A 27,379-nucleotide genomic window follows, 5' to 3' on the forward strand; every position below is an offset into this window, starting at 1 on the left:
TCAGATTTTGATGGGAAGTAACTTGCCTTGTAGATACAGTCTCATTCTACTCCATCACGCTTGCCTTTCCCCCCTGGAAATGAGCTTACGGTGAACTTTTTAATGCAGCTTGGCTGCAGGGAATGAGGCTTATTTTTTGACTGGTGGAGAAAGGTGCTTATGATTTAGCCTTGCGTGCTGAGTTCATGCTCAAACTCTTGAGGGATCTCTAAACTGGCTCTTGCCACATCACGTGTATGTTCAGATGATAAAAGTTTTTAGGGCAGGCCAAAAACTGGGGAGAAGAAATTAATCTAAAGGTTTGAGATTGTTGCAGTGGGTCTTGAGACTATTATTTAGAAACATTATTGTTTAGAGAAGATCATGGATGTTGTTTTTCTAAAAACTGCTTTTCAATATTTAGTTTCTGCTTTGTTCTTTGTTTTAAGGACTATCGGACAAAGCCCTTTTGCTGCAGTGCATGTCCATTTTCCTCGAAGTTCTTTTCAGCGTACAAAAGCCACTTCCGGAATGTTCATAGTGAAGACTTTGAAAATAGGATTCTCCTTAATTGTCCTTACTGTACTTTCAATGCGGACAAAAAGACTTTGGAAACGCACATTAAAATATTTCATGCTCCAAATGCCAATACACCGAGTGGAGGCATCAGCACTTTTAAAGATAAAAACAAACATGATAGCCTTAAACCTAAGCAGGCTGACAGTGTAGAACAAGCTGTTTATTACTGTAAGAAGTGCACTTACCGAGATCCTCTGTATGAAATAGTTAGAAAGCACATTTACAGGGAACATTTTCAGCATGTTGCTGCTCCTTACGTAGCGAAGGGAGGTGAAAAGTCACTCAATGGTGCAGTTCCGTTAAGTTCCAGTACCCGAGAGGAGGGTAGTATTCACTGCAAACGATGCCTTTTTATGCCGAAATCATATGAAGCTTTAGTACAGCATGTTATCGAAGACCACGAACGCATAGGATACCAGGTAACAGCGATGATAGGTCACACTAACGTAGTGGTTCCAAGATCTAAACCTTTGATGCTAATAGCTCCAAAACCACAGGATAAAAAGCCTATGGGGCTCCCTCAGAGGATGGGTCCCCTTTCCCCTGGAAGTGTTCGATCTCTTTCGTCGCAACAGATGATGAACAGACTCACTATACCAAAGCCTACATTGAATTCCGCAGGAGTGAATATGATGTCAAATGTTCACCTACAACAGAACAATTATGGAGTCAAATCAGTACCACCAAGTTACGTTGGTCAGCCAGGGGGAAGGCTAAACTTAAGCGGTAACGCAGTTTCTATTTCACAGCAGTCGCAAACAATGAAACAGTTTTCAGCAAGTGGCAATGGAAGGCCTTACACTCTTGGAGGGGAACAGAGATCACAGGCCTCGGCAAGATACTCTCTTCAGTCTGCCAATTCATCTTCTCTTTCATCAGCTCAGTTGAAACAGTCATCGTTATCTCAGTCACAGGCAGCTTCGAGAGTATTAGGTCAGTCTGGCTCGAAATCTCCTGTAGCTGCTACAGGTCCTTCCGCTGTCAATACATCATCCACACAGAAGTGGAAAATCTGTACAATCTGTAATGAGCTGTTTCCTGAAAATGTGTATAGTGTCCACTTTGAAAAGGAGCACAAGGCCGAAAAGGTGCCTGCAGTAGCTAACTATATAATGAAAATACACAATTTCACTAGCAAATGTCTATACTGTAATCGCTATTTACCCACTGATACATTGCTTAATCATATGTTAATACATGGTCTGTCTTGTCCGTATTGCCGTTCAACCTTCAACGATGTTGAAAAGATGGCCGCTCATATGCGAATGGTTCATGTTGATGAAGAAATGGGACCTAAAACGGATTCTACTCTAACCTTTGATTTGACATTGCAGCAGGGTAGTCACACGAATATACATCTTCTTGTAACCACCTACAACCTGAGAGATGCTCCTGCTGAATCTGTAGCTTACCATGCTCAGAATACTCCCCCAGTTCCTCCAAAACCACAGCCAAAAATCCAGGAGAAGTCTGATGTACCTGTAAAAAGTTCTCCACAAGCAGCAGTTCCCTACAAAAAAGACGTGGGGAAAACTCTCTGTCCTCTGTGCTTTTCAATCCTAAAAGGACCCATCTCTGATGCACTTGCACATCATCTACGGGAGAGGCATCAAGTAATTCAGACAGTTCATCCGGTTGAGAAAAAGCTGACCTACAAATGCATTCATTGCCTTGGTGTATATACGAGTAACATGACTGCCTCAACTATAACGCTGCACCTTGTCCACTGCAGAGGTGTTGGGAAGACTCAGAACGGCCAGGACAAAGGTACTTCGTCATCTCGGCTAAGTCAGTCTCCAGCGGTAGCACCTGTAAAACGTACTTATGAACACATGGAATTCTCGCTAATGAAGAAAAGGAAAATGGATGATGATGACTCCCCCTCTGCCTTTGAGGAGAAGCCCGAAGAGCCTGTAGTTCTAGCATTGGACCCCAAGGGTCATGAAGATGATTCCTATGAAGCCAGGAAAACATTTCTCACAAAATATTTTAATAAGCAACCATATCCCACTAGGAGAGAGATTGAAAAACTGGCTGCCAGTTTGTGGCTATGGAAATCTGATATTGCGTCTCATTTTAGTAACAAAAGGAAGAAATGCGTTAGAGATTGTGAAAAATACAAACCTGGTGTGCTGCTCGGTTTCAATATGAAAGAGTTAAACAAGGTTAAACATGAAATGGATTTTGATGCTGAATGGCTGTTTGAAAACCACGATGAAAAGAATTCCAGAGTCAACGTTAGTAAGACTGTCGATAAAAAAATAAACTTAGGAAAAGACAATGAAAGTTCCTCAGACAGCTATGAAAATATAGAAGAGGAATACAATGAAAGCGGTAGTCCGTTTGGTCAGCGTATTCCTGACGCTGGTGGGAAAACCTCTTCTGATAGCACAGTGGAAAACCCAGAGGACAGCATATCCAAGGAAATCATTGAAGAAACTACATTACAGTCTCCAGAGAAGTCTGATCAAAAACAAGAGGAAAGCGCTAAGTACGAAGAGATCATTTCTGCTGAAGAACCAGCAAAACTGGTAGGTGATGTTTCAGATAGCGAAGGTGATCAGGATGATCAAGATGATGCTGTTGAATGGAAAGATGGAGCTTCACAGTCTGAAAGTGGGCCTGGTTCTCAGCAGGTTTCTGATTTTGAAGATAATACATCGGAAGTAAAACCGGAAGTGTGGACAGATGAATCCTCCCAAAGCGAAGATGCTGGCAGCAGTAAACCGACTGTTGAGACAAAAGGGGGCGGATCTGAAAGCGATGAAGAACAGTCAAAGTGGAAGAATCGTTCCTATGGAAAAGTAGAAGAGTTTTGGTCTAAGGACCAGTCGCAATGGAAAAATGCATCAGAGATTGAGGAGAACTTGTCAAATCAGCAGATGGAATGGCAGAATAGCACAATTGACAGTGAGGATGGAGATCAGTTTGACAGCGTGACTGATGGAGTAGCAGAACCAATGCATAGCAGCTTAACTGGCGTGGAGCTGAGCAGCCAGCAAGCGTGAGCTGCTCGAGTCGGAAGTGTCAGTAATACGATCCAGTCGACAACTGTCTCAGCCCTCTCATTTCAGTCTGACTGCTAAGCTTCAACTCTGACTGGTACTGCCTTTCGAGTGCTAGGTCATGGCGTGTGGTGGTTGTGGCCACTGTTATTCCAGCGGTTATTTAAGGATGCTGTTGGCGAATCTTGCTTGAGAATACCTGCTGGAACGAGCACAGTAACTTAATGTGAAAACAGATAAGCTGGTGGCTCCAGAATGCACAGAGAAAAGCAGAGGTTTATTTTATCTGCATTTTCAACATTTATTTCACTCTTGTACATGTTCAGTTGTATGTCTTTTTAAACATTACCCTTTTTCACATGGTAGTGTAGGGCCAACCATACAAGCTACCAGTTCAACGTGTATAGTAGACTATGGGGAAATTGATTTTTTTCATGTATCATTCTGAATAGTTGAAATGTATATTTGTACAGTCTTTTAGACCTATTCAAGTGAAGCTTATGAAATTGTTCTTGTGTACCCATCATAGATTTGTTTCTCTTTTTTAGTGTTGCCCTGCTGTGTAATAAATGCTGTATCTAGTTTACCTAGCAAAAGCTTGAAACTGCTATAGTATGAATTTTGACAAACTTAGTTTTTGCACATAACCTTGTACAATCTCAAAACAGAGGCCAGCAACATAAAAAAATATATCTGGACTCTATTGTATTATAGAATTTTCTTGTTCTGAATATCCTTGACGTTACAACTGATGACAAACGTATTTCAGAGCCATTTTCTGAAATCTTTTAAGCTAAAAAAAGAAAAATCACATGCAAGAAACAAGTTTGCAGCTACTAATTTTGACACCTTTTAGATCTGTATAAAAGTGTATTGTGTTGAAGCAGCACACTGAAACAAAAGTGCTGTGTTTTGAATATTTAGTTTTATCTTTAGTTAACACCCACAAGGTGTTGTATTCATTTATACCATCTAATATATGACACACTGTTGTAGTATGTATAATTTTGTGATCTTTATTTCCCTTTGTATTCTTCATTTAAGCATCTAAATAAATTGCTGTATTGTGCTTAATGTAAATATTTGCTTTATTACATGCAAGTGCTGCATTCCTGTTTGCTACATTCATTACTGGTTTGGTTTTTTTTCTTCTCCCCCTGCAAAGTGCTCCACAGCTCTGCTGGGACATGTCTCTATAGGACTTCCTTACTGACTAGACAGATCTCCTTCAAGGATATTGGAAATCCTACAGAACTAACTTTGGCTGAGTTTGTCTTTACTATTTAGCATTCTAGGACACTAATTTATAAATAGGATTGTAGTAATTTGCTTGCTCTGCATCCGGAGAAACAAGGTCTATGAATTACTTGCATTTTTCATCCCTTTGTACTTACGTGAATGGAGATCACTTTCATGTATTAAAAAGTTATCTAGAACTACGTCTCTCTCTGAAGTACTATGTATTGAGGGTAAATGATAGCAAAGGTATTTGAATAGTTATGATTTAAACATGGGGCATGTAGTAAGTAATTTGAATACTTAAATTTTAACAAACTGATATTTATTTTTTTTTTGATGATTGGTTTGGTCAAACCAGTTACGCATTTTGGCAAGTGTGCAGTACACAGAGCTGCAGAACCAAAACCTCAGCAAGATAATAATTTACTGAAGAGAGTTTAATTGTGATGAGAACAAAACTATTCTTAATTAGAGCTATGAGTCTGATTTAGGCAAATGCCTAATAAATATCAGAGTACCAACTTTCTGATACTTTACAAGAACTAAATTGACCTGTGAGGTTTGCATTAATGTTGTAAAGGAGGAAATAGTTCTGTCTGTGCTCTTCAATGTTTTAAACAGCAAAACCGTTTCACTGAGATCTTGAGAAAACATTTAGTTATCTCTATAGCAGGCAGGTAGATAGATATAAACTGTTATTTCCACTAGTATAACAAACAAGCCGCTATATAAGCCAAAGAGGAGAGTCTGCGTATGCTCTCGTGTTCTGCAGCTAACTTGTGCTGCTGATGCACTTTGGAATGAGCATTTCTGGGTTTTGTTGAACTAATTATGTGCGTGAAGTGATGACTGAAAACAGTTACCTTTGGATGAAGATGGTTTAAATTTGGCTTGTGCTTCCTTTCCCCTTTCACAGAAGGGATACATAACTTCTGTTCTGCTGTTTTAACTGGGAGGAGTGGAAGTTGGACTGGCTCCTCATTATGCACTCAACTGGTAGACTATATGTTTTAAGAACAATACAGGAAAAATATTTTAGACAGTTACATCAGCAAAAGAGTTCCTTATGTTTCTCTGCCTTAAAAGAAAACTTGAACCTCAACTAACTTTCTTAGGAGGCTTTCTGAACTCTCACTGAAAATAACTTTTCAGTAAATCAGCTGGGAGTCTGTTAACTGTCGCTCACAGATGCCAATGGGATGGTAATCTTTTCCCCAACAAAACTAGGCACTCAAAGTCCTAGAAAAGGTTTTTCCTTGCTAAGAAAAGTTGGTCATGCTCCTTTCGGCCTCTGTAGGCCGCTCTAGTTCACGGGAGGCTGCTGCCTGAAAACTTCAGACATTTCAGAATTTGTTTTGTTTCATTTCATCTAGGCTTTAAGGGATTTTTCAAATACTCAACAGTTTAATGGTAGTACAACACCCTTTATCTGTTAAGCAATGAAATAAAAAACTGGGTATCATCTTACAAGTCTGCATCACATTTGTCTCGATATCTGGCAGGGTTAATTTAATATTAGGGAACTCTATAGTTAAAGTCAAATTTCCAAACTTTGACCTGTTTGTGGTCGGTGAATAGTAAGACTATGAAATCTGGACTCTAGAAATGCTTCGTTTGCCAGAAAATTCTATGATAAGAAATATCATTTTATATAGTGATTAAATTAATGGTCTTGTACAAAAATAGTCTGTCTTACCAGGAATATCAAGAAGAGTTGGGGGGGGGTGGGTTTTGTAAGTTTTGACATAAACTTTCTAGTATTTCAAACAACTTACTCCTCAAATCTGGATTTTAGCCTAGGCAAGAATTCCTTTCTCGATTTGAGGGTAACCACACATTTTTGAGGAAGTCAAAAAAGCAGAAGAGGTAAAATGCCCAATAAAACTGGAGGAACCTTAAACCCAGTTTGTATAGTCTTAATTAATCACACCATTATAATTGTGTGAGATGGAAGCGATCCAGCTTTTGCATACATTGCTGACGTTCTATAGCAGAACTCTAGAAACCTGCCAGCTGTGGTGCAGAGTAGCCAGCTCAAGCCAACACTCAAGTTCTTCTGCTGTCTTCAGTGGGAGACCTTGAAAACACAGGAGTCTGTGCAGGCTTTGGCCAGCACAACAGAGCAGAAAGACTATTAAGACTTCTCTAAAGAATTTGTTTCAGCCAGTTTACCTGAATTGCAGCAGAGCCAAGTGCAGTTTTCCATCTTAAAATACGCTACCTGAAATCTAAAGGTTGTAACAGTTGAGGCTGGAGTAGGAGGTTATTAGCATACGCATTGTTTCTAGACACAAGACAGCTTTGTACAACAAAAACTCTTTCAGACCTGGTGGCACCTGTAATTTGACTTCTGACAAACACCCAAAACTGGCAAGGACAGGCAGAGCTTGTTAAGGGGAGTTGCATTTTATATGGCACTCTGCTTCTGTGGGTGTTCACACGTGCTAGCAATAACTTATTTTGAGGCATCCTTCACTGCGCTGACCTGCAGCTGGGATGTCGTGGTTCAACACACGCACTTCTCGTTCTTTCAGCGCACTCCTCTCCTTCCATCCCCTGCCCTCGCCCCCTGAAGCACAGTTACAGCTAAGCTTTCCTCCAGACTAAACCATTCTTTTCCAGCAGCGTCAGACCGACTGCTTTTGCGAAACTTCCAGTTTTCTATCCAGGGCATTGGCCGCTAAAGTCACACTTGATCTCAGCATTTTCCTTTGGGTTCTGTGACTTAACCATTTATCTACACCGGGATTTCCACTCAATCAAAACCTTTTACATGATGTTGCAGCAATAGCTGCACTGAAGTTGTATTTCACAAGCTCTTAATCTTACTGGAAGTTCAAGTGACATTTAATGCTGCCATCCTCTGTTCAGCAGTAGCAAGAGCCGTAGCAAGAACTTGCCAATTAATATTTGACCCTTTGACATGTTATTTTCAAGACAGAAACCTGAATATTCACCCAGTATTTTTATAGGAAAATGCTATCATTCTTGCCACCAAGGAATTAGTAGGTTTCAAATATCCACTAAAACAGTTACAGTAAACAATTTACCATTTTGTAGTACATATATTTCATACACTGCTATAGTATTAAAACAAGTTTATTGCATTTTTATCAGAACCAAACGATTTCAGGAATATGTTGTGTGCACTGTCTCTTCATTTCTGTTAATAAAGAAGCTGATATTTGGATAAACAGGTTGGTATAATTAAGAGTACTTTGTTCCTTTCATAACTGATTAGCCTCTGTAATACCAGCTGATTCGTAATAATCCATTACAATAACCTGCATTGCAGGGGCAGAGACATCGACTAGGTCTGCCTTCTCTGCTTTATATTTTAATTCAACTTTATCTTTCATCATCAGTCCCACTAATAAATATGAAAAGGTTGAGTTCATTTATTTCTGCATCAGAAAAGCATTGGTCTCCATGGTTACTCAAAGCCATGTAGCTTTACTTTCACCATAAGCTTTTTTTTTTCCCCTTTACAGAATTTGCATCGGGTCCTCCATCTTGAGTTTTTCCACACATATTTTTAAAACAAGAGCATTTATTTCTGTTTCTCCGTATTGTACTGTATGCAAAGCCAATCGTCTGAAAAGCGTAGAACCTTCTCTTCCTTATGCAGAGAACTGAGTGGGTTTTGTTTCCCTAGACCTATTTTGCAGTCAAAAAAAAAACCCAAACCAAAACCAAACACAAACCTCCAGGTGCAGAGATGAACCCCGCTACTCCCGGTCCTGCCTAAACAGCATCTGCATTACAAAATTGCACATCCAAAGGTCCACAACAGAAAGTTTATTTGTACCATTCAAGTTATATTACACAACAGCTTTTAAATCCCTATTCCTAGTTTGCAATAGAGTGCTGGAAGCTTCAGCCGTGTGCAGTTTATTGAATTTAAAATTTTGACACTGACTTCATGTTCTCTCGTAAAATCTGAACATTTGTGCACTTGTGAAGCTGGCAGTATTAGCACATTACTTGACAGTTCTAACATGCTATTCTAGAGCACTCTTCAACATTCTGATCATTTTAAGTATAAAAATGTGAAAGTAAACAAAATGGGGTTTTGTACATTTTCTTCATTGATTTAGGAAGCACATCAAGTAAGTGCAAACTACTGTGATCAAATCTTAGAATAAATGTTCCAGCCTCCATATAGCTACAACATGATCAGAAACGTTTAGCTTCCCTTCGAAATGCTAGCCAAAGATCAGAAATGTAACAGTTGCTTCTTCCTAATCTCATCAATATAAACTGTAAGAATAAATTCAGTCTTTCCTAAAAAACTTTTGGTCATCAAAAATTAATTACGTTGATACTTAGTACCTACATAGTTCATAGGAAAAAAGTCTTCAGCTGGTAGGGTTTTGGCAGGTCATTGGAGCGTGCTGCTGATAGAGGACGTCTCTGAAACAAGAACAGGACAGAAATTAATCCTGTTGTTAAAGAACAGGAAATAATACTTTAAGGAGTTGACCATGTAAAGACACCTGGGGTGGGGAGAGGAATTAACATCTCAGAACTGAGGTTACTTTCCAATACAAGATAATTGGCTCTGCAAACAATGGTGAAAATGTGACGTCTACTTTCACACCTGATTCTGGAGACTCTGCAGTCATCTTAGCTGGATTAATATTGAACAGATAAAAATAGAGTAGAACACAGGGGAAATTAGTTTTAAAGCAGAGAAAAATGCAAATTAATTAGTAACACTGGAAAATACTGACTACGGAAGAAATAATAGAACAGGATTTGGCGTTGCTTCTAAAGTTTTTAAGAATTCAAAGAATTGATTAATGCTGAATTGAGGAGATAAAATAGTATTTCTGTAGTGCAGCAGTTCAAACCTCTAACTAAAACCACAGTCTCAATGGAAAATGAGGGGTGCATCCCTCCCATAAAACTAATGATCTTCAGGCTCTAAACTTACCGTATTTCCAGAGAGCAGTTTGCTATTTAGATGTAATCCTCACATTTATTTGTATTTAATTCTCATTCATGTGTTTCAAGCTGTGCATCTGCTTACAAACATTTGTTGCTAGTATCCACTGCTAATTCTTTGGAACAGACACTGGCTCTCCATACACATCTAGGGACAATTTAAGAAGTAAATATTCATTTATACTATGACCTAGGTAGTGGCTGCTGAAGCTGCGTTGCTGTGCGGCCGTTGTCAGAACGGGCAGGATGAACGGGGGTCCCGCTGGCAAACTCATGATTTGCACATCTCGGGGATCAATACCGTGTTCTCAGAGAAGGACACTTGCTACCTATTAGGATACACAAACTTTGCTAGGGGGAGAAATGTTCCTTTAATGATAATCATCAACAGATGCACATGGTTTTGAGGTTTTTATGTGCAGACCCAAACAAAAGGAGATAGGCTCCTTTTAATGGGCAGAATACCAGCTTTTTTTCAATGAAAAATGAAAGTTTTTTTTATCTAAGATTGAAAATCAACAGTGACAACCACCAAGACAAGATGAAGAATCTGAATTGATCGTGTAAGAACTAGTGACGAAGGTTCACCTCTGCAAAACAGAAAGGAGAAAAAAAGCCTAACCAAAGAAGCTGCAAAACTAGCCAGCTGTAACAATTCACAGTGGCATACTAACATTTTCTGTATTCTCCATAAAATAATAGTAGAGAGAAAGAAGAGTTAAAAACCACCATGATTTTCAAAGTACCTTCATTTCTAGGGCAGTCTTGCCAGTGGTGATACCAGGAGAGAAGGCGGCAGGAACAGGGCTATGAACGTTATCAAACGTCACAGGCCGAGTGACAATTTCTTTGCAGAGAGCCCTGATCAGAGCAATCAAACCGAACTAAGGACACGAACCTCCCAAACTAACCTCCAACATGGACTCAGGATTTCCCATAGCTCATGAAACCACTGTCTCACTCCGATTTGTAACTGGGTATTTTACAACTGCTTATTCTTCGCACTTACCATCCAGAATTCCTCCAAATAGATGATGTCGTGACTGCAATGAGAATTCACTACTTTGGTTTTCTGAGATTCCTGCAATGCTATTCTGATGCTTTGACAAACAATACCTTATTACTTATATAGTACTACAGGTATTATGATTCATAGATATATTTACTGCATTCTGACCTACAGGTACTACATATTTTCTCTTGACACAGGTAATTTGCGCAACTGTGCCATAAATACTTACAAAGTGACTCCTATTTTACATCTACCCACACCAAACTTTCATCGGGGAACACTCTTGTTACCAGCTTATGTTAAAGGAGCTACTTCAATCCTCATTATCTTAAAGCACAGCTGCTGAATCACTAGTAAATGAGAGACAAAGGTACCGATCTGTAGGGCTTGACCATATTTTACAAGGAAGGGGTCTGAGAAAAGCCACCTTTCACAATGGTACAAATGCCACGTGGGGTTAAAAGACACAGGCACGAGGAATCTCTGTGCTGTGCACATCACACAGGCTGGAGATGAAATAATTCCTTTGTGGTCAGGCTGCTCTCAAACTTAAAGGAAAAGTGATATGGTTGCCTGGTAAGGAGGGGGGGCTGCGGGGGGAGAAAGAGAAAATGTCTTGAAATTCCAAAGCCTATTGAAGTCATCAAAAGAGAAAGGTTTAAGTAGCAGCAAATAGCTTTTCACCCCTAGATCACTGGATTCATGTCTGCCGCAATGTAATGAAGGCCAGATTAAAACCCTTGGAAAGTAGGTGCTCCCATGAGGATGGCGTCCGTTCCATCATGCACAGCCACGAGGGACACTGACTGCAGCAGTGGCTTGCTGAAGGCCAAGTGCCCATGAGACTCAACGGTGTTTGTGTCTAACCCGGGCTATAAAGGCCTTGGGCAAGGTTCTGTCATTTCACTGGTGTCTGGAAGCACCTCTGGCACCTCCTATTCAGTGCAAATACATATTTTTTTTACATTATTTCTCCTCTTAACTTATCTCTTAGGTCAGGCTTGAGCCAGCGGAGCGCAGTGTAATGAGCTTTCATCGTACCTGAAAAACACAAACTGAAAACAGATGCCCTATACCCCTGTATACTTTGCCCCAAACTTGGAAACTGTTTAATTAACTTAAAGATCCAACAATGGGTGAATAAACTGAGGAAATACAGATTAAAGGAATTATAGAGGAATTTAGCATTTGGAAGGAAGTATAACAGGTTTAGATGAAGCTAGATCAAATAGTAGAAATGAAAGGATTAAAACATTTGAGAGCGCTTTTGAAAAATAAAGTACGCACAACAATTCTGCACTTGCAGGCAAATAAAAGAAACGGCATGTAGAATCATGCCTGAAAGATTAAAACTTCTGGTGGCAGCTTTAGAGACTTCAGTCAGTTGCATTTTAACAGGCAGCCAAGTTATCCAGGGAGACAAGTCGTGTGACAGAGTATCTAAGGCACTAAAAGCACCCCTCGAGAAATACAGTTTGAAGCCCCTAAAGGCCAGGTCCCCCGCTGACAAAGCTAAATAAATACACGAGAGCAGTAAGAAAATGACCCATTTAAGCGCACAGCGGTTACTCTGACAACTGCAACCCAGCGTCAGAACAGCAAAGCTGGGTCAAAAGGTGATCACTTACAAGTTGTATCCCATCCAGGAAACAGCTTAATTCACAGGCAGTTAAATTCTACCTTCCGTTGAAGAAAAATAAATGCTGGCCTGAATGCGTCTGCTTACTCCGTTTTGTTTCCATTGCCAGACTCAAGTCCGCCTGCACAACAGCATTACATTTAAGGCAAGTGCGCCAAGAATCGCTGATGTGGACACAGAAAGTTGCTTCCCTTCTACCCAAGTATCTACAACATGGTGCAGAAATCCACGTTGGTGCTGCTTTCATAACGCAGGTGTAGGGCATCTACCCCTCGGGGACCACGAGCCCAGCCCAGCCAGACAATTCATCCATCCGTCTGTCCATCCCCGGCTGTCCGCTCCTCCCAGACAGATGAGGGACCTGCTGACACCTACAATAACTACCTCCGGGAAGCAGCTGGGGAAGCGCAGCTCTCTCTGCGGCGCAGGGGCACCGGTACAGCCACCAAATGCCCCAGCAGAGTGGTTTGGCACCACTATAAGGATTTCTGACCCTATTCCAAACAGTTTGTTTATCCAGGCTATTTGCAGTGCGCCTGACCACTACTGCTAAACATTGAGCTATTTTCACAGACAGGGAAAACAGTGGATTACCTGAGAAAAGGAGGAGGGGTATTATTTCACACAGAAAAAAAGAAGTTTCCACATGCTGTGTCTCTGGAAACAACTTAGCTGGTAACTTGAACCTTCATTCTTATTCCAACAGCAGTCATCCCAGATCCACCAAAAAAACCCAAAACCCTCCTTTAAGGTTACCAAATTTAAAGCCTTGGTAGTTCAACTTGGATGTATTTACAATAACCGTACTGGGGTAGTTATCCTGCTGAACTCAGCTCCTCAGCAATTCTGCTGCTTTAAAGCAGAGAAAAGAGCAATAATAATAAAGTATTTCGCCCAAGCTGCTGGACTGTGGTGCTGACTTTGCCTTAAGTAGTATTCATGTTTCCAGAGCTCCTGAATCCATTTCTTCTACATCTGCTCCTACCACCTGCAGCAGCACTAGCACACCTTGCCCTTGACACCCATGAACCTACTTGCTCCTCTTTACAGTGAAAGAGGGGGAAGGTTTCTGGAGCAGCGCTGTGAACACCCAAAGGAAATGAAGCAGCTCAAGGAGCGCTTCTCCACAGAAACCTGCAACAGCAATTTGAACTCTGCTATGAAAGACAAAAGCAGTTTCTTGGCTATCTGGCAATAGTTATTTTTCAGATTTGGTCACTCTCATGGGTATTAAAATCAATACCTAAACTGTAGAAATCAAAACAGGGCAAAAACCAAAACCTGTTTCTTCGGCAGCTCCAAAACCAAGAACCAAAACCTGTTTCTTCGGCAGCTCCAAAACCAAGCAAACGTTCTCACTTCTCTCCAGCAAAATTTTAAAAATGATGATTCAGATCCCTCTTGATCTTAATTTGTAATATAATTTGACAAAACAACGGTAAAATAATTTGCATTTCTAGTAAAAGAGATTTAAAGTTCAACATTAAAAACTTACTTCTTAAAAACCTATCAACTTTGGCTTTTCCAACCAGCCTTTTGCTTGCTGCCAGCACAGCGCCAGCGGGCTCTTGTGAGACACTTTTGGGAAAAGTATGCATTAAGGAACAAAAACGTTCTTCACACATCGGCTCCGATGCTGGGCACAACAAATCCTCACCCACATGTTCTCTGTTAAACACTCGCTATGTACCAAGAAAGTAATTTAATAAGGATGTTTCTAAAAGAGAACAAGGGGTCTGATGTCCTGCACATCAGGGAGACTTCTCTTGCTCAGGCTGACGTCCATGGTAATTCTTATCTCCCATTTGTGCCAATCCCACTGTGCCAAGACAAACGAAACTCAGCTCTTCTACAGCATGTGCTGAGTAAAGGTGCCAGTGAAGCATAACGCCGCATGTCATCTACACAACTGGGAAGAAACAAGCAGCGTAAAACCAGTGCTAAGGCTTATCCTTAGCTAACTAATAAAACTCCAAAGCTTCTTAAAGTTCCTCAAAGTTGTTTAACCAGCATCAAGGAATCACCTTTTAATTAGCAACTTTTAAATAGAATGAAGATTAATCATAACAATAGCCTTACAAACTAGGCGAACACCACTGCACCTTGGGAAACCAAGGCAGAAAGGTTGCGTGATGCGTCCCAACAGAGAGCAAGTCACGGCAGAGCCCAGCTTTAAATCAGGGCTGGCAGGGGAATTCTAGCAGAGCCTGCAGCACTGGTTTAAAACTTCACCACCTACAGCTGTCCTCCCCATTCCTCCCCCAGAGGTTATTTTTCTCTCCTTCAGCAGAAGGAAGTGTGTCACCACATCAGAGCCATCCGAGTTCAGCCTGGCACACTACCTTAAATCACTGATCAAAGTAGGTCTGTACTAAGGTGCCAAAACTATTAATTACAAAGGCCAGAACACGGGTGTAAGTTCTTCTCTTCAGGCCAGTAGTAGCTTCTGTCCTAAGGCAAATATAGTCATGTCAAACCACTCTGATTTTCAGAATACAAGCTTCAGAGCCCAATTTTTGCTTATCTCCCACAGTATATATATTTTACCCAGTATGACTTGCAAGAGCTGGATTCCATTCTTGACTTCACACACACAATATCTTTACTATCTCAGCAAGGTAAAGAAATCTACCTAGCATTCTTTAAGCCCAGAATGTGACTGGATGAGAAGCACAAGCTGCAGGATTTTCTTCCTGAGAAAATACAAGTCTTTTCTCATTCTGGAACCTGCGCCTGCCACGAGCTGGAGATCTGATCTCACCCACGGCACTCACAAAAATTGCCAGTTACAATCTCTGCAAACTCACTCTTTACAGAATTCTGTTTGAAGACCACCTCACCTTCTCCTTTTCCTTCAAGCCTGTGGGATTACTGTGAAGGCTTTCCAGATGATTAATGACTCTTGCATCAATTTTCTTATCACTGTTTGACTGACAGACAGGGGACAAAAAAAAAAAAGTTCTTCCTATGGTGATCTGTTCCTAGTCCCCTAATTTGAGGGCAATATAAACTTCGAGGCCTACTGTTTCCAAGCAGAAGGCAATCCTATCACTTTCTAGCATTATTTATGGTCTCAAAAGCACAGTAAATAGCTCACAGACTGACTGGGTGGGTTTCATTCTTAAACAGCTTATGAAGTAAATAATACACAACAGAAATGGGAAATTTACTGATTAGAATTAAGTTCATTCCCTCACCTGTTTGCTTTGTAACTCAGAAGGCACAGGCCTTATCCTTCTGATCATATTATCATCTGAATCATAAATCACAACCTTTTTCTACCTGTTGTTCTGAACATTCTGTGTAAGCACTTCAGAGCAAGGCCAATTCCATGCAAGCTCCAGAAAGCATCATACGTATCCTTTTGGCTGAGATTAGTCATTAACGACAACCTTTCACTTATGACTTATGACTAGAATCTCTTCAAGGGAAGGATAAATCAGGCTTCCCTTGGTGAAGTACAGTACCATGAAAACATGTAAAAACAGTCAAAAAGCTATTTTCATTACATAAATAGTAATGAGATACGTAAGGTCAAGAGAATTTAGAAAAAGCATAGGAGAAAAAAAAAACCACCTACAAATGTCCCCTTTTCCCCCCCTCGCCTCAATCTCTTCAGCAAAGATCTATTCAACAGCTGCAATAACGATCACTGCACAAATCAATAATCCTGCCGAAGCCACGGGAAAGTACAGTTTATCAGCTGTTCAGTAAGGGAGGCAGAAACACGAGGATGCAGCAGCTCTTCTCCTGCCAAAAGAGCGTGGTACGCAGAGGAAATGTGACAGCTTTGAAGAATCTCACTGCAAAACGTGTTCCCTTTAAGTGTATAGTGTAAGATTTTGTGCTTAGGCACGTTACCCACCAGGCTTTCTTCTCTTCAGTAATGGAACTAGTTTCCCACTGATACAACCATATATATGCTGGCAATATACTGTTGCCAGAAGCAGCACGTCCTTTACAAAGGGAAGTCGGGATTTGTTTTGTTGTTGCCATTTGTGACTGGTCTGACAGTCTGTGTCTATGAGGCCTCCTAAGGCAGACTGGCTTCAGCACTTGCAGTCTCTCAATTTATTTCTGAACAAGAAGCAGTAATACGTTTGGGGCTGCCCCTCACGTGTTAATCTTCCCGAAAGCCAAAGGGGAGTAGGAGTGAAAGAAAGACTGAGATAAACTAAGATAAATAACAACAATAATCCTAGCATTTCCACCTGCAGGAGCACAAAGGGCAGAAACTGGCCATTTGACTTCACAGTATCCTTTTAAACACAAGTCTTCTCATTTTACTAGCAAGATATCTCTTTGCATTCTTTGCCATGGTTTTTACTGCAAGGTCTGCTCCCAGAATTTGCAGAAAAAGAAAAAACCCCAACAAAACCCATAGGAGCAGAAGGATTCATTTGAGGATGCTAAAGGTGCTGGTTCATGTCATTGCGAGGATGCTGTCAGTCATCTTAAAGGGCAATCAGAGGAGCTTCCTGATGATTGAAGAAGAGCCAAATGTGATGCTTACCTTCAAGAAGGCCAAAGAGGAAGACATGGGGATCCACAGGATGTTCAGCCTAACCTCAGTCCCAAAGAAAATATGGAGCAAATCCTTTTGGAATCCATTTCAGCACTTCAAATAAGAGGAGGTGATTGAAAAGAGTCAGCATAGATCTAGTAGGGGCAAACAACAGTTTGCATTAATTAACAGCTGGCTAGAAAGCAGCTTTGCAGGAAAACTACTAGTGGACCTCCGAGACAAGCAGCTGAACCCAACTCAGCAGAGTGCTCTGGCAGTGATCAAAGCTACCAGTGTACTGGTATCAGTACGAGCACAACCAGCACACTGAGGGATGTGATCACTCCCCTCTATTTTGGCATGAGACCGAATCCGGAGTACTGCGTCTGATTTTGGGCTCCCCAGTTCCTGAACGATTTACTGGACTGACATACTTGGAGCAAGTCCAGCAGAGGACAATCGAGGCGCTCGGGGGCTGAAGCACATACATTATGAAGAGAAGCTGAGACATATGGTTTCTTCAGGCTCAAATGCAATTTAGTTGATGTCTTTTAACTGTCCAACGAGTAAAGACTTATAGAGAACTACTTATAGAAAAAACAGAGCTGGACTCTACTCAGAACTGTATAGCAAAATGCTACAGGCAACAGATATAAGTTGTGGAAAGAAAAATACCAATCAAACATAAGGAAAAAAATATAATCTACACAATGACATGGCCAAAGGCTGGAACAGGTGCCCAGAGAGGCTGTAAAATCTCCCTTCTTGGAGATGTTCAAAACTTGACCAGACAAGACCCTGGGCAGCCTAATTTAACTTTGGTTGACCCTGCTTTCAGTAGGGAGTTGGACAAGATGACCTTCAAAAGTTCTAACTTCTATTATTCAGTGATTCTAACTGAGGCACAGGGACAATAAATTATTTGAACTCTACTTGTGGTCTTAATCATGTTAACCCTAAATTTTAAACTCAGCATCTCTGGGTTATTTATTCCATTCCCTAACTGCTGGGGAATCCCCACGTGATATTAGGGTTAGGTAGGTTTTCTGCCTTCTTGCACAAGTTAAATTATAAATTAAAAAAATGCAGTGTTGCACTCACATTATCCAGTGGCACTCCAAGCAAAATGTGCAAAGTCCAAGTCTGTGGCTATGTCTGTTACTCATATCCAACACTCAAAATGAATTTATTCATTACTCACTAATGTATCACTTGCTGACAGTCTCAGTCCAGTTCCCAGGGGACAGAGTTATACCCACAGACCTTCAAAGCAGGTATTAGACAGCTTTTTCCACAAAGGCACTAAAGTGAACGAATACGGAGTCTCTACTAGGCATCTTATCCTGGCTTTCAGTCTTTCTGAAACAACAGGTTCAGGCATAAACAGCAGACTCCAAGGCTGTCAGTCCTACACTTTTATGAGCACTTTTTTCTATTTCTTTATTAATGCAGTGTCTGAGTCAAGAACATACAATACCAGAATAGTAATAGCCTCAAATTCTAGGTCCCTTTGCAAATCAATTCATACCAACACATTTTCTCATCTAAGACATTTAAGCATTTGGAGCCTCTTGCACATGGAACAGCAGCTGAGGTCCCCAAGGAACATCTCAAACTGCTTTCACTTTCTGGAATAATACCACAGACAAAAGTAAACAAAAATAATACCATCCATCTGAAGCATGAGGCAGCATTATATTCAGGAAGGAGCCTGTAATTATAATGAGAATCAGATAAGGCTAATAAAAAAATAGATTGACACAATAAACATGACAAAGCACAAGGAGTTCACGCTCCTCTCCTTAACTTCGTAAATGATTTACTCTAAGTCAATAGGAGCAGCCAAGTTGAGGAAAGAGCCTGCTTTCCAAGCTGGCTCGCTGTTTCAATATTATCATAATATAAAACAATCTTCCAACTCCTTGTCTGAGATTACAAACCAGCAATCAGGCAGCATGGATGTGAGACACAACTGAGGTCAAGTTCATACTAGAAAGGCGTTTGGATGTAGTCTGAATGACCCTAAACAAGAGCCTTTACAGCTTCTGTACTTCGGTTCTATTACCTGTAAACTGCGGGCAATGAAGCAGCATGAAACTTCATACATAAACTTGGCAATTTTATTACAGTAGGTCCAGCAGCACTGAAGGAATGGATGAGGCTGTCAGAACATCCCATTGCAATTTACAGCTGCTGTCTCCCCTTCACCTGTGGTGCACTTCACTAAAGAACTTCGTTTCACCTTCTTGGAAACATCTGAAGCACACTGGGAGGCTGCTATTATGTCCCATAAGTTTTCTCTTCTTCAGGGTGAACAAACTCAGCTGTCTCAGCCTCTCTTCATGGATCATGTTGTCCAGCCCAAGCATCTTGATGATTCTCCCCTGAGCTCAATCAAATTTATCAACATTTTTCTTGTACTGTGGTCCCCAAAACTAGATGTGGTATTCCAGATAAAGTCTAAGGAATATCCGGTTAAGAGAATAATCACTTCCCTCAATCTAACGGTCATGTTTCTGTTGATACTGCCCAAACATCTGTTGTCCTTCATTGATGGCACACCACTAACTTATGCTTAGCCTGTCCTCTAAAAAGGTCCCTGGATCTTTTTCAGTACAGCTGCTCTCCTCCCAGTCGATCCCCAGCTTGTACCACAGCAGGGTGTTAGCCCATCCCGTGTGCAGGATTTACTGCTTGTTCTTGGTGAATTTAGTAAGATTCATATGAGCACATCCCTCTGGCCAGCTGATGTCCTCAGAAAGGCAGCCCTGTTCTGGAGAACACTCCTTAGTTCATTACGGTCCACCAACTCAAGGATGGTGCATTCTGTCTCCACCTCCAGGGCACTGAGAAAGACTTTAGGCAAACGTCTGACCAACTACACCCTTAACTGGCCTCCGGGTAGAGTACAAACCATTAACAACTACTCTTTGAGTCTAATTTTTTTTTCACCCATCTACTAGTCCACCTATCTACATCATAACATCCCAAATTGGATGCAAGGATGCTGTGGGTGTCTGTATCAAGAGACTTCCTAAAGACAAGGTACAGGATATCAACCGCTCTCTCCTTACCCACAGTTACATCATAGTCACATCATTCCTGATAACTTCACAGTTAGAACAAACTCAACATTCCTAATAGAGAAACAGTGCTAGAAAAAGTATTCATGAAGAAAAAGTATTAGGACAGATCCTAGTCCTACTATATTTCCATGTAAGGCGATGGGCACTGAAAGCACACAGCACCTTGGACAATCCAACAGTTACTAGAAATGTGGCAAAACTACAAGCATTAGATTTAGCCTGGCAAAAATATGCAATATTCTAATGCTCATTGGGAAGGCATTCGGAAAGAGAGACTGACCCCCCCGCAAGTCATAGGAGAGGGAAAATTACACTCAGTTTCCAAGAGTAATACAGGAGGAAACAAAGATCAATGAGGTTTGGCTTATATGTCAGTGGCTGTGATACTGTTCTAAGTAGTACAAGAAGAAATCTGTCCACAAATACAAGAATAGCCAGCGTGCCTACACTGTCAAATCAAAGCTTAGTAACTTGTCTCCAGCTGAGACCAACAGCTGATGCTTAGAGTATAAAAACAGGGCAAGTATGCAGTGTTCCTGCCTTGAACACTCCCCTAACCTAAAGGAATTTGCAGCATAGGCGTTCCTAGAAATAGAAAGGTAACTTTGCAAAATTACTTTGTCTGATCAAATTTAACACACATAAATCTTTTGTTTACAACTGCAACAATGAGTTCCAAACTTCATTGGTATATTGCATAAAAAAACCCTCCTTTGGTTCATTTTGAATCTATTTCTTGACAATAATTTCTACTTACTGTCTCACGCAATTTCAGATTTCAAAGAACTCTAGTGATTCTTCTTCAGTGTGGAAAAGAGAAGACTAAAATTACAGTCTGCTCAGCTGTTTCCCAAAGGGATGTGGTTCCAAACCCCCGTTTCTAGATGCCTTTTCTAGTTGTGCTGCAACAGGACCAGAACCTCAGTCAGTACTAAAGATGAAGCCACAGTTTTACAGTGTGGCACAAGTTTTTATTTTCTTTCTTGCACTTTTGCTAATAATTCCTAATATTCAATTTTCTTTCTTGCCTGCTACTGACCTGCGTGCTGAAAGTCTTCATGAGGACATCTGTGATTACTTCATGATCTCTTTATTTAGTGAAAAATGCTAGTTCAGAGACCAATACCATTCATGTAAGGCTCACTTGCATCACTTTATATTTATTGACACCAGCACTGCGCTTGTACGCTTTGCAGGCCTGTCACGGAACATATGTGAATAGCAACTTTTAGCAACCTGACATGAGCACAGCCACAGTGCTTAAGTGGGAGGAGAAACAGCCCAAAATAAAAAATAAAAACAATAATAGTCCCACTGAAACAAACTTCCATTTCTTTTTTCTATAAAAAGAAATACAGTTTTGTCTCAGTAACAGTTGATACCCAAAATTGTTGTTATGGTCTGGAAATTATGATAGTTTGGTTTTACAATTCCATATGGCCCTGCTACTCTGGAAATTAAAGGGTTAAGCAGGAATGGTGGGGGGGTTTGCATGGATTAACCAGAGTTTTCTGGAGGAGACACTATCAGTGAATGGTTCTCCTTCAATACATAAAGTTGTGTCAACTGACAAGAGAATACAACAGCCTGCAGTGTGACTACGCAAAGGCAAGGCGAGGTGCCCTGCACACCAGGGCACGGGTGCTGCTGGAGAACTGGGGGGATCCCAGTGCTCCCACACCGAGCTCAGCCGGGAGGAGCGAGCCCCAGCTGCCGGGGTGACTCTGGTTGGCGCGCGCACACACACACACACACACACGTGTGCACAGACGTTTTCTGCAGACTGTCTTGCCTTTTTGTTCTTGGCAAACCAGAGCAGCTCGGGAAATATTTGCGGGTCTGGCTATTTAAGCAGGAGCAGCCTAGCAGGGAGCACGCAACCATCGCCCAAGATTGGCTCATGCTGCTGGAGGAAGAAAATCATTTCCATAATAACTGTTTTGCAGCGTACCAGCTACGCTTTCTATAGCATTTTGCCACCCAGCTGAATTACAAAAAAGAAGGGCAAACATGCTATTCTCACACCTTTTTTTTTCCCCCAAGCCATATTGACACATGGACTCTGCGACAAAATGAATGCTACTGAAGCCCAAAAATATCTGCACTGAATATAAATATATTATGAAATAGCTTTTAAACTCTGCCCTAAAGCACTTTCTGATTGGCTGCCAATGATGTCACACATTCATAAAGCCCAATAAAACGCATGGGTTAACAAGTCTCATTCCTGTGTATGAACCGCGCGCAGCAGGAGTGTGGGGACTCCGGGATCCAGGCGAGATTGGGGGGACCCTCCCATCGCTCCGGCAGGTAAAATCCCGCCACCTCAGGCTTCCAGGTCAAGCAAGCTGCACTGACCTTAACGCTCCTTAACTAAGCACTGTTCACGTGCGAGAGAAGCCTTCCTAAAGGATGCAGTAGATCACTGTCAGTTTTTAGGTATTAAAGATACACTCATGCATATTCAGAGCAATTAGTTTGGTCTTATCCGGCAGTTATGACCTTACATTTCAAGTCAAAGGTGACCTAAGTACGTTATCCTTTCCAAACAGGAACTTGACCTTCAGTCCTGTTCAATAAACTGTTACTACAGTGAGTAACGTATTTTACAAAAGCCCTAACAAAACTGAAATCTGCAATTATAGAAAACTCAAAAACTAATGCTAGAAACATCAACTAAGCCTTTAAACCATACAATTTGGCACCAATTGCTCAAATAGTAAAATATGTTAACTCTTTCTGTGCACTCATGCTTACAGGTTGCCTGACAAGGAATACTGGTTTGCAGGTTTAGGCAGTTTCGACAAACGGAGCATTCTGTGCAGAGAGAAATTTGCTGTGTGAAATACTAAGCATGTGTGATACTCAATTACCAGCAACCAATATTTGTTTCTTACTATGAATACAATTCTTGAAGCTGGCTTAGTTTCAAATGTTATTAGGTAGATAGCATGTGGTGTTGTAGTAAGAAGTCTTACACATGAACTGAAAATATACTGAATTTGATCACCCTATTCTAGGCAGTTTTGCTGCCAAATGTGGGCTAATTTATATATAGCAGCCTATTTAATAGTTTGCACTCGTACTTCCAAAGCAAGCACAGAAGCAGACCACATAGAAATATGAAAACGTTTCCTGATTTGCTACATAAAACTTTATTTGTTTTTCAAATCCTTGTCTAAGGTTTAGGAACGTTCAATAGACATTAAACTGCAAACCATGCAGTTCAAATATGGAGCTGCTCTAAGGTACCACTGCAATGCCCAAAGCATTATCACAATGTAAGAGAAAAGGCTGCGTATTGCTCTCTGCTGTTGTTCCTTCTGCCTCTCTTCTCAGTTTCATATTAAGGGCAAAAATGCTAAAATCAGTCAAAGGAAAAAAACACACAAGCTCAATGTCTAGAAACCTCATGCTTTCCTCGATTACTCCTAAAGGATCCCTTTACCACCGAACCTCAGCACATACCATCAAATATTTCAAGTGGAACAAATTCATTAACTTGTAAACACTACTTAACTAACTGCAAGCCAGTGCCAGAAACCTAGAGCACTGTTAAATCAACTCCAAGCAGGCACTGCATTTCATGTGTTAATACTTGCCATCTGCTCATGTTGCATTTTTTACCACAAGAAAAAAATGTGACTGCTGAGTAAAGACACTTAAAAAAAAAAAAAAGAAGGAAATAAGAGAAACCTGGCCCCACTTAGCCACAGACTATGGGCTTATTTTTATTTTTTTTTTTTTTTGCACACATACTCACTCTCTGTCTCTCTACCAAAAACAGAAGAACGGATGTAAAATAGCCTTTTTAGCTATTACTGCCTTATAATAGCTACATTAGGAAATCTTAAAGAAAAGAGAAAGTGCCTGTGCATGTTTGGTACTCCAGACAGCCAGAAATTTGCCTCAGGGAGAAACACTTTGTAAGAGAGGTGGGGGCAGGGGAATATGCTGGTAGAGGGAGCGTGCAAGGGAACCACAGCGTGTGCGCCTGTGCCTGCGTGTGCGCATTTGTCTTGGAGCCTCTGGAAATGAAATGCTCGTCGTTACGGCTCCTAGAGGCTCCAGCACAGCAAAGCACCTTTCCTGCAACACCACCATTACATCACCCACAAAACTGCCTGCCAGGCACAGAAAATGGCCCAGCCAGGAAGGGATGGATACCAGCAGATGGAACATTTCTCCACCTTGCTAAATGCGCCATTTTTAAACTATTTTTTTTTTTTACAAAAATTAGCTTTAAAAGAAAAAAAAAAAACCTCCTAACTTCTTACCCCCTTGAACACTAAAGGTGATCAACATTTTGTCCCAAAAACTTAGGCCTGTGACTTAGAGGATGACAAGACACGATGATAAACTTTGTTTTAGTTTTGGCCAAAATGGTATTTCATCTGATATTCAGTGTGCTTCTAGTAATAATCTTAAAGAACACACAAGCATTTCAGTAATGCAAGTGAAAAGGAATTTGCTGTGGCCACCAGGTCACCGAGGAATAAACATTTCTGAAGTTATGTGCCATGAAGTTCTGCTTAGCTGTTGCCAAGAAAAAAAAAAAAAAGAAAAAAATTTGCAAGATCTTCATTTGTGCCTTTTACCAAGTGTCACGTTTTACATGGGTGCTTATAAAGAAAGCATCTGATGGACCACTTTGGTGCGTGACACCTACCATTAGTATGTCAGATACCCATCTAGATCAGCAGGTCCTGATCTAGATGGGCAAATTCTAAAGGAAGATTCTTTACAGAAGCTGTCAGGGAGAGGAGCACATCCAGTGATGGTGCGTGAAGTGGAAACCTACCCACTGGAAGCTGGACAAAACCTTTTCACAAAAGTCACTGCACAGCAACAGTGCACGAACACTGGCTCCAATATATGCCCCAGTTGTAATGATAAAGTCAGTGCATGAAACTTGAAATTGTGACTTCTGGCTAAAGGTCTCTCAGCCATTTCCTATTACTAGTCCACAGAACTATTTTACCTTCATAAAACTACAGCATGGTGCAATTTGTCTGGATGATGCCTTTCTTTGGGTGTACTCCCAATGTTACCTACCGTGATCTGATTTTGGCAAAACTTTATTAGCTGCTGGGGTCCTATTCCCATTGACTAGAAACAGAAAAAAAAAAAAAAAAACCAATTAAAATAGCATGTGTGTAAAAAAAAATGTCAGCCTATGTTGCACACAACTGAAAAAGGACACTAACAGGATATATTCATGCCACAAATACTTGAACACAAGGCATTCTTTATAGTGAAAAAACCCTCATCTGGTCCCAGATCCTTCATACTTAAAACTCATGCCTTTTTACTTCCACCCCAGATCTTTCACCAGATTTTTGTCTCCACAAAGGAGCCCAGGTGTTTCTTGAATTCACTGAGCATTTCCAACACTTAACTCATTCTCATATTAATGAAACCCATATGTTTAAGTATTAGTGTCCTCAATTCCTTCCTTACTGCCCTTTTCCTGAGATTTGAATTCATTTTGTGAGTAGCTTTCTCTGTACTAAAAAAAGTTGCACAGATATCATTAACATCTTTAATAATTTTGACGACTACTGTGAAATTGCTTATTTACTTGAGACAGTTTCGATGCTAGGAAACAAAGATATGCGTCTCTCCTGTTACAACATTCAAGTTCCTATTTTCAAAAGTATATTGGACCAAGATTACCCCTTTTACAGCTACCCATTTAAGAGCTACTTCAAGAATTAATGTGGCAGACTTCAGACATTAAATGGAAAGCTCAAAGAGAGAACAGCTTGCATTAAGAGAGCTGCAGTGATTTTCAACCCCAGTTAGGCTTCTCTGCCTCTTGTCTGGTGTCCCTCCCCACTGCAGAAGTGGTGGCTAAACTGCCTCAGTTAATAATTCAACATATGTAAGAAAATGAAACTTTGGTTTCACTTTACCTCAACATATCAACAAAAGATCCAGACACTGCCATCTTCTTCACACAGGCTTGGCACCACTTCACCTATTGGACTCCTAGTTATTCCTTTTTCCTCATTATTGCCTCGTAATACAGGTATTTATTCTAAATGCATTTAACAGCTACACATGCTCCTAGATGACACGCAACTCTTTAAATAAAGGTCCCAAACAAAATCCAAGTGGAGGAAGTATGAACAACGACCAAGATGAGCAGTCATCAGGAAAATGAGTCATGGAGAAGGGCAGTAGAATGCCCCAGGAGACTTCCATACGTAACAGTCTCACATGGAAAAGCCAGAGGCACTGGAAATGAATTGACAAAACACTTTTAAAAAGTGATGAGTGTCCCAAGTAGGAACATCTATGTGGCAGCACAAGGAGATGGAGGAAAGAAGAGAGGAAGGGGGAAGTTAACTGCCACCTGTGTGCAGCCGGGGAGGGCAGCAATAATCTCCATGGGCAGACAGTGCCACAGGGTGAGAATAAGACTCCGGCTTTATCTGGGGCAAGAAAGCAGAATGCACATTTGTCAGAGTGCGCCTGTGTAAAAATCATAACACCTTCTGACTGACCTACCTTACCCAGGGCATTTTGCAGGAGAACAAGCAGTTTAGTAACAGCCATGTGGCCTTTAGCAGCACCACGGTCACTTGTCGAAAGGGAGAGAAGAAAAAGTTTCTACAGTATCTGACTCTTCACCTCTCACCTCGTACACAGATTATCTCAAGTACTTTAGTGAAAGCTAAGATTCAGACTAATTTCACAAACAACACTATTTCGTGGATCACTTTGCATGAGAGTTGATAGCTATACAAATACCTATGGTTAACTTTATTTGATAGTATTTATACAGGGTCAAGATCTTTATTTCCCAGACAGCCTTCATATTTCATTCATCTTAATCTATAAATGTACTTCCAGAAAAAGTCAACCTGATTTACAATAAGGGTGATTTATATGAGAGTTGCTCCTCTTTAAGTATCACTTTAGGATACTGTGAAAATCCACAAGCTATAACGCATTCCATATTATAAAAGCCAAATCAGAATAAAAATTCCTTTCCAAAACTCCCTCATGCCAACTTCATCCAAATTTTAACATAGAGATTACTCTGTGTGAATTATCTGGAGTGAGAATTTTTCTATTTAAACCTTTTACTAGCTCATAGTATCTTCTTGGGTCTTGTACCAGTTTATCCAGTTATGGATCCTCTGTTCACCTGTTCTTTTTTAATCCTTTAGAAAAGGACTTCAGGTGGAAAGCAGAAGTGCTACAATAGTTCAGCAAAGAAGTTTCATCCAAAGAGAGTCTTCTACTCAAGGTTCTGTGGATGCTTCAATGCAGTGCCAGGCCATACTGTAGATTTATGGTACAACCATAATAAAGTAATTTTTTTTCTCTATGCCTCCAATTCCTGTCAGCAAGATGGTGCATGTCTTTCCTTTTGCCCAT

At 40.7% G+C, this 27,379-nt stretch overlaps 2 protein-coding genes across 22 annotated transcripts in view; one reads left to right on the forward strand and one right to left on the reverse strand.

The window, feature by feature from the left end:
* Positions 1-4,643, forward strand: part of ADNP (activity dependent neuroprotector homeobox) — a 31,571-nt gene extending 26,928 nt beyond the window's left edge. For all 21 annotated transcript variants that reach the window (XM_054218926.1, XM_054218938.1, XM_054218939.1 and 18 more), the window contains one exon: positions 429-4,643. In XM_054218926.1, coding sequence (XP_054074901.1) covers positions 429-3,566 — 3,138 coding nt within the window. In that variant the 3' untranslated portion in view covers positions 3,567-4,643. The remainder of the gene's footprint in view (positions 1-428) is intronic.
* A 48-nt stretch (positions 4,644-4,691) lies between these two features.
* PARD6B (par-6 family cell polarity regulator beta) overlaps positions 4,692-27,379 on the reverse strand; it is a 72,053-nt gene continuing 49,365 nt past the window's right edge. The window contains exons 7-10 of the mRNA XM_054218944.1: positions 16,914-17,059; positions 9,139-9,215; positions 6,975-7,030; positions 4,692-5,803 (exon numbers count right to left, since the gene is read on the reverse strand). The gene's annotated coding sequence lies outside the window, so the exon portion shown is untranslated. The remainder of the gene's footprint in view (positions 5,804-6,974; positions 7,031-9,138; positions 9,216-16,913; positions 17,060-27,379) is intronic.

The sequence above is a fragment of the Rissa tridactyla genome, chromosome 12 (assembly GCF_028500815.1).
Source record: "Rissa tridactyla isolate bRisTri1 chromosome 12, bRisTri1.patW.cur.20221130, whole genome shotgun sequence".
Taxonomy (NCBI): domain Eukaryota; kingdom Metazoa; phylum Chordata; class Aves; order Charadriiformes; family Laridae; genus Rissa; species Rissa tridactyla.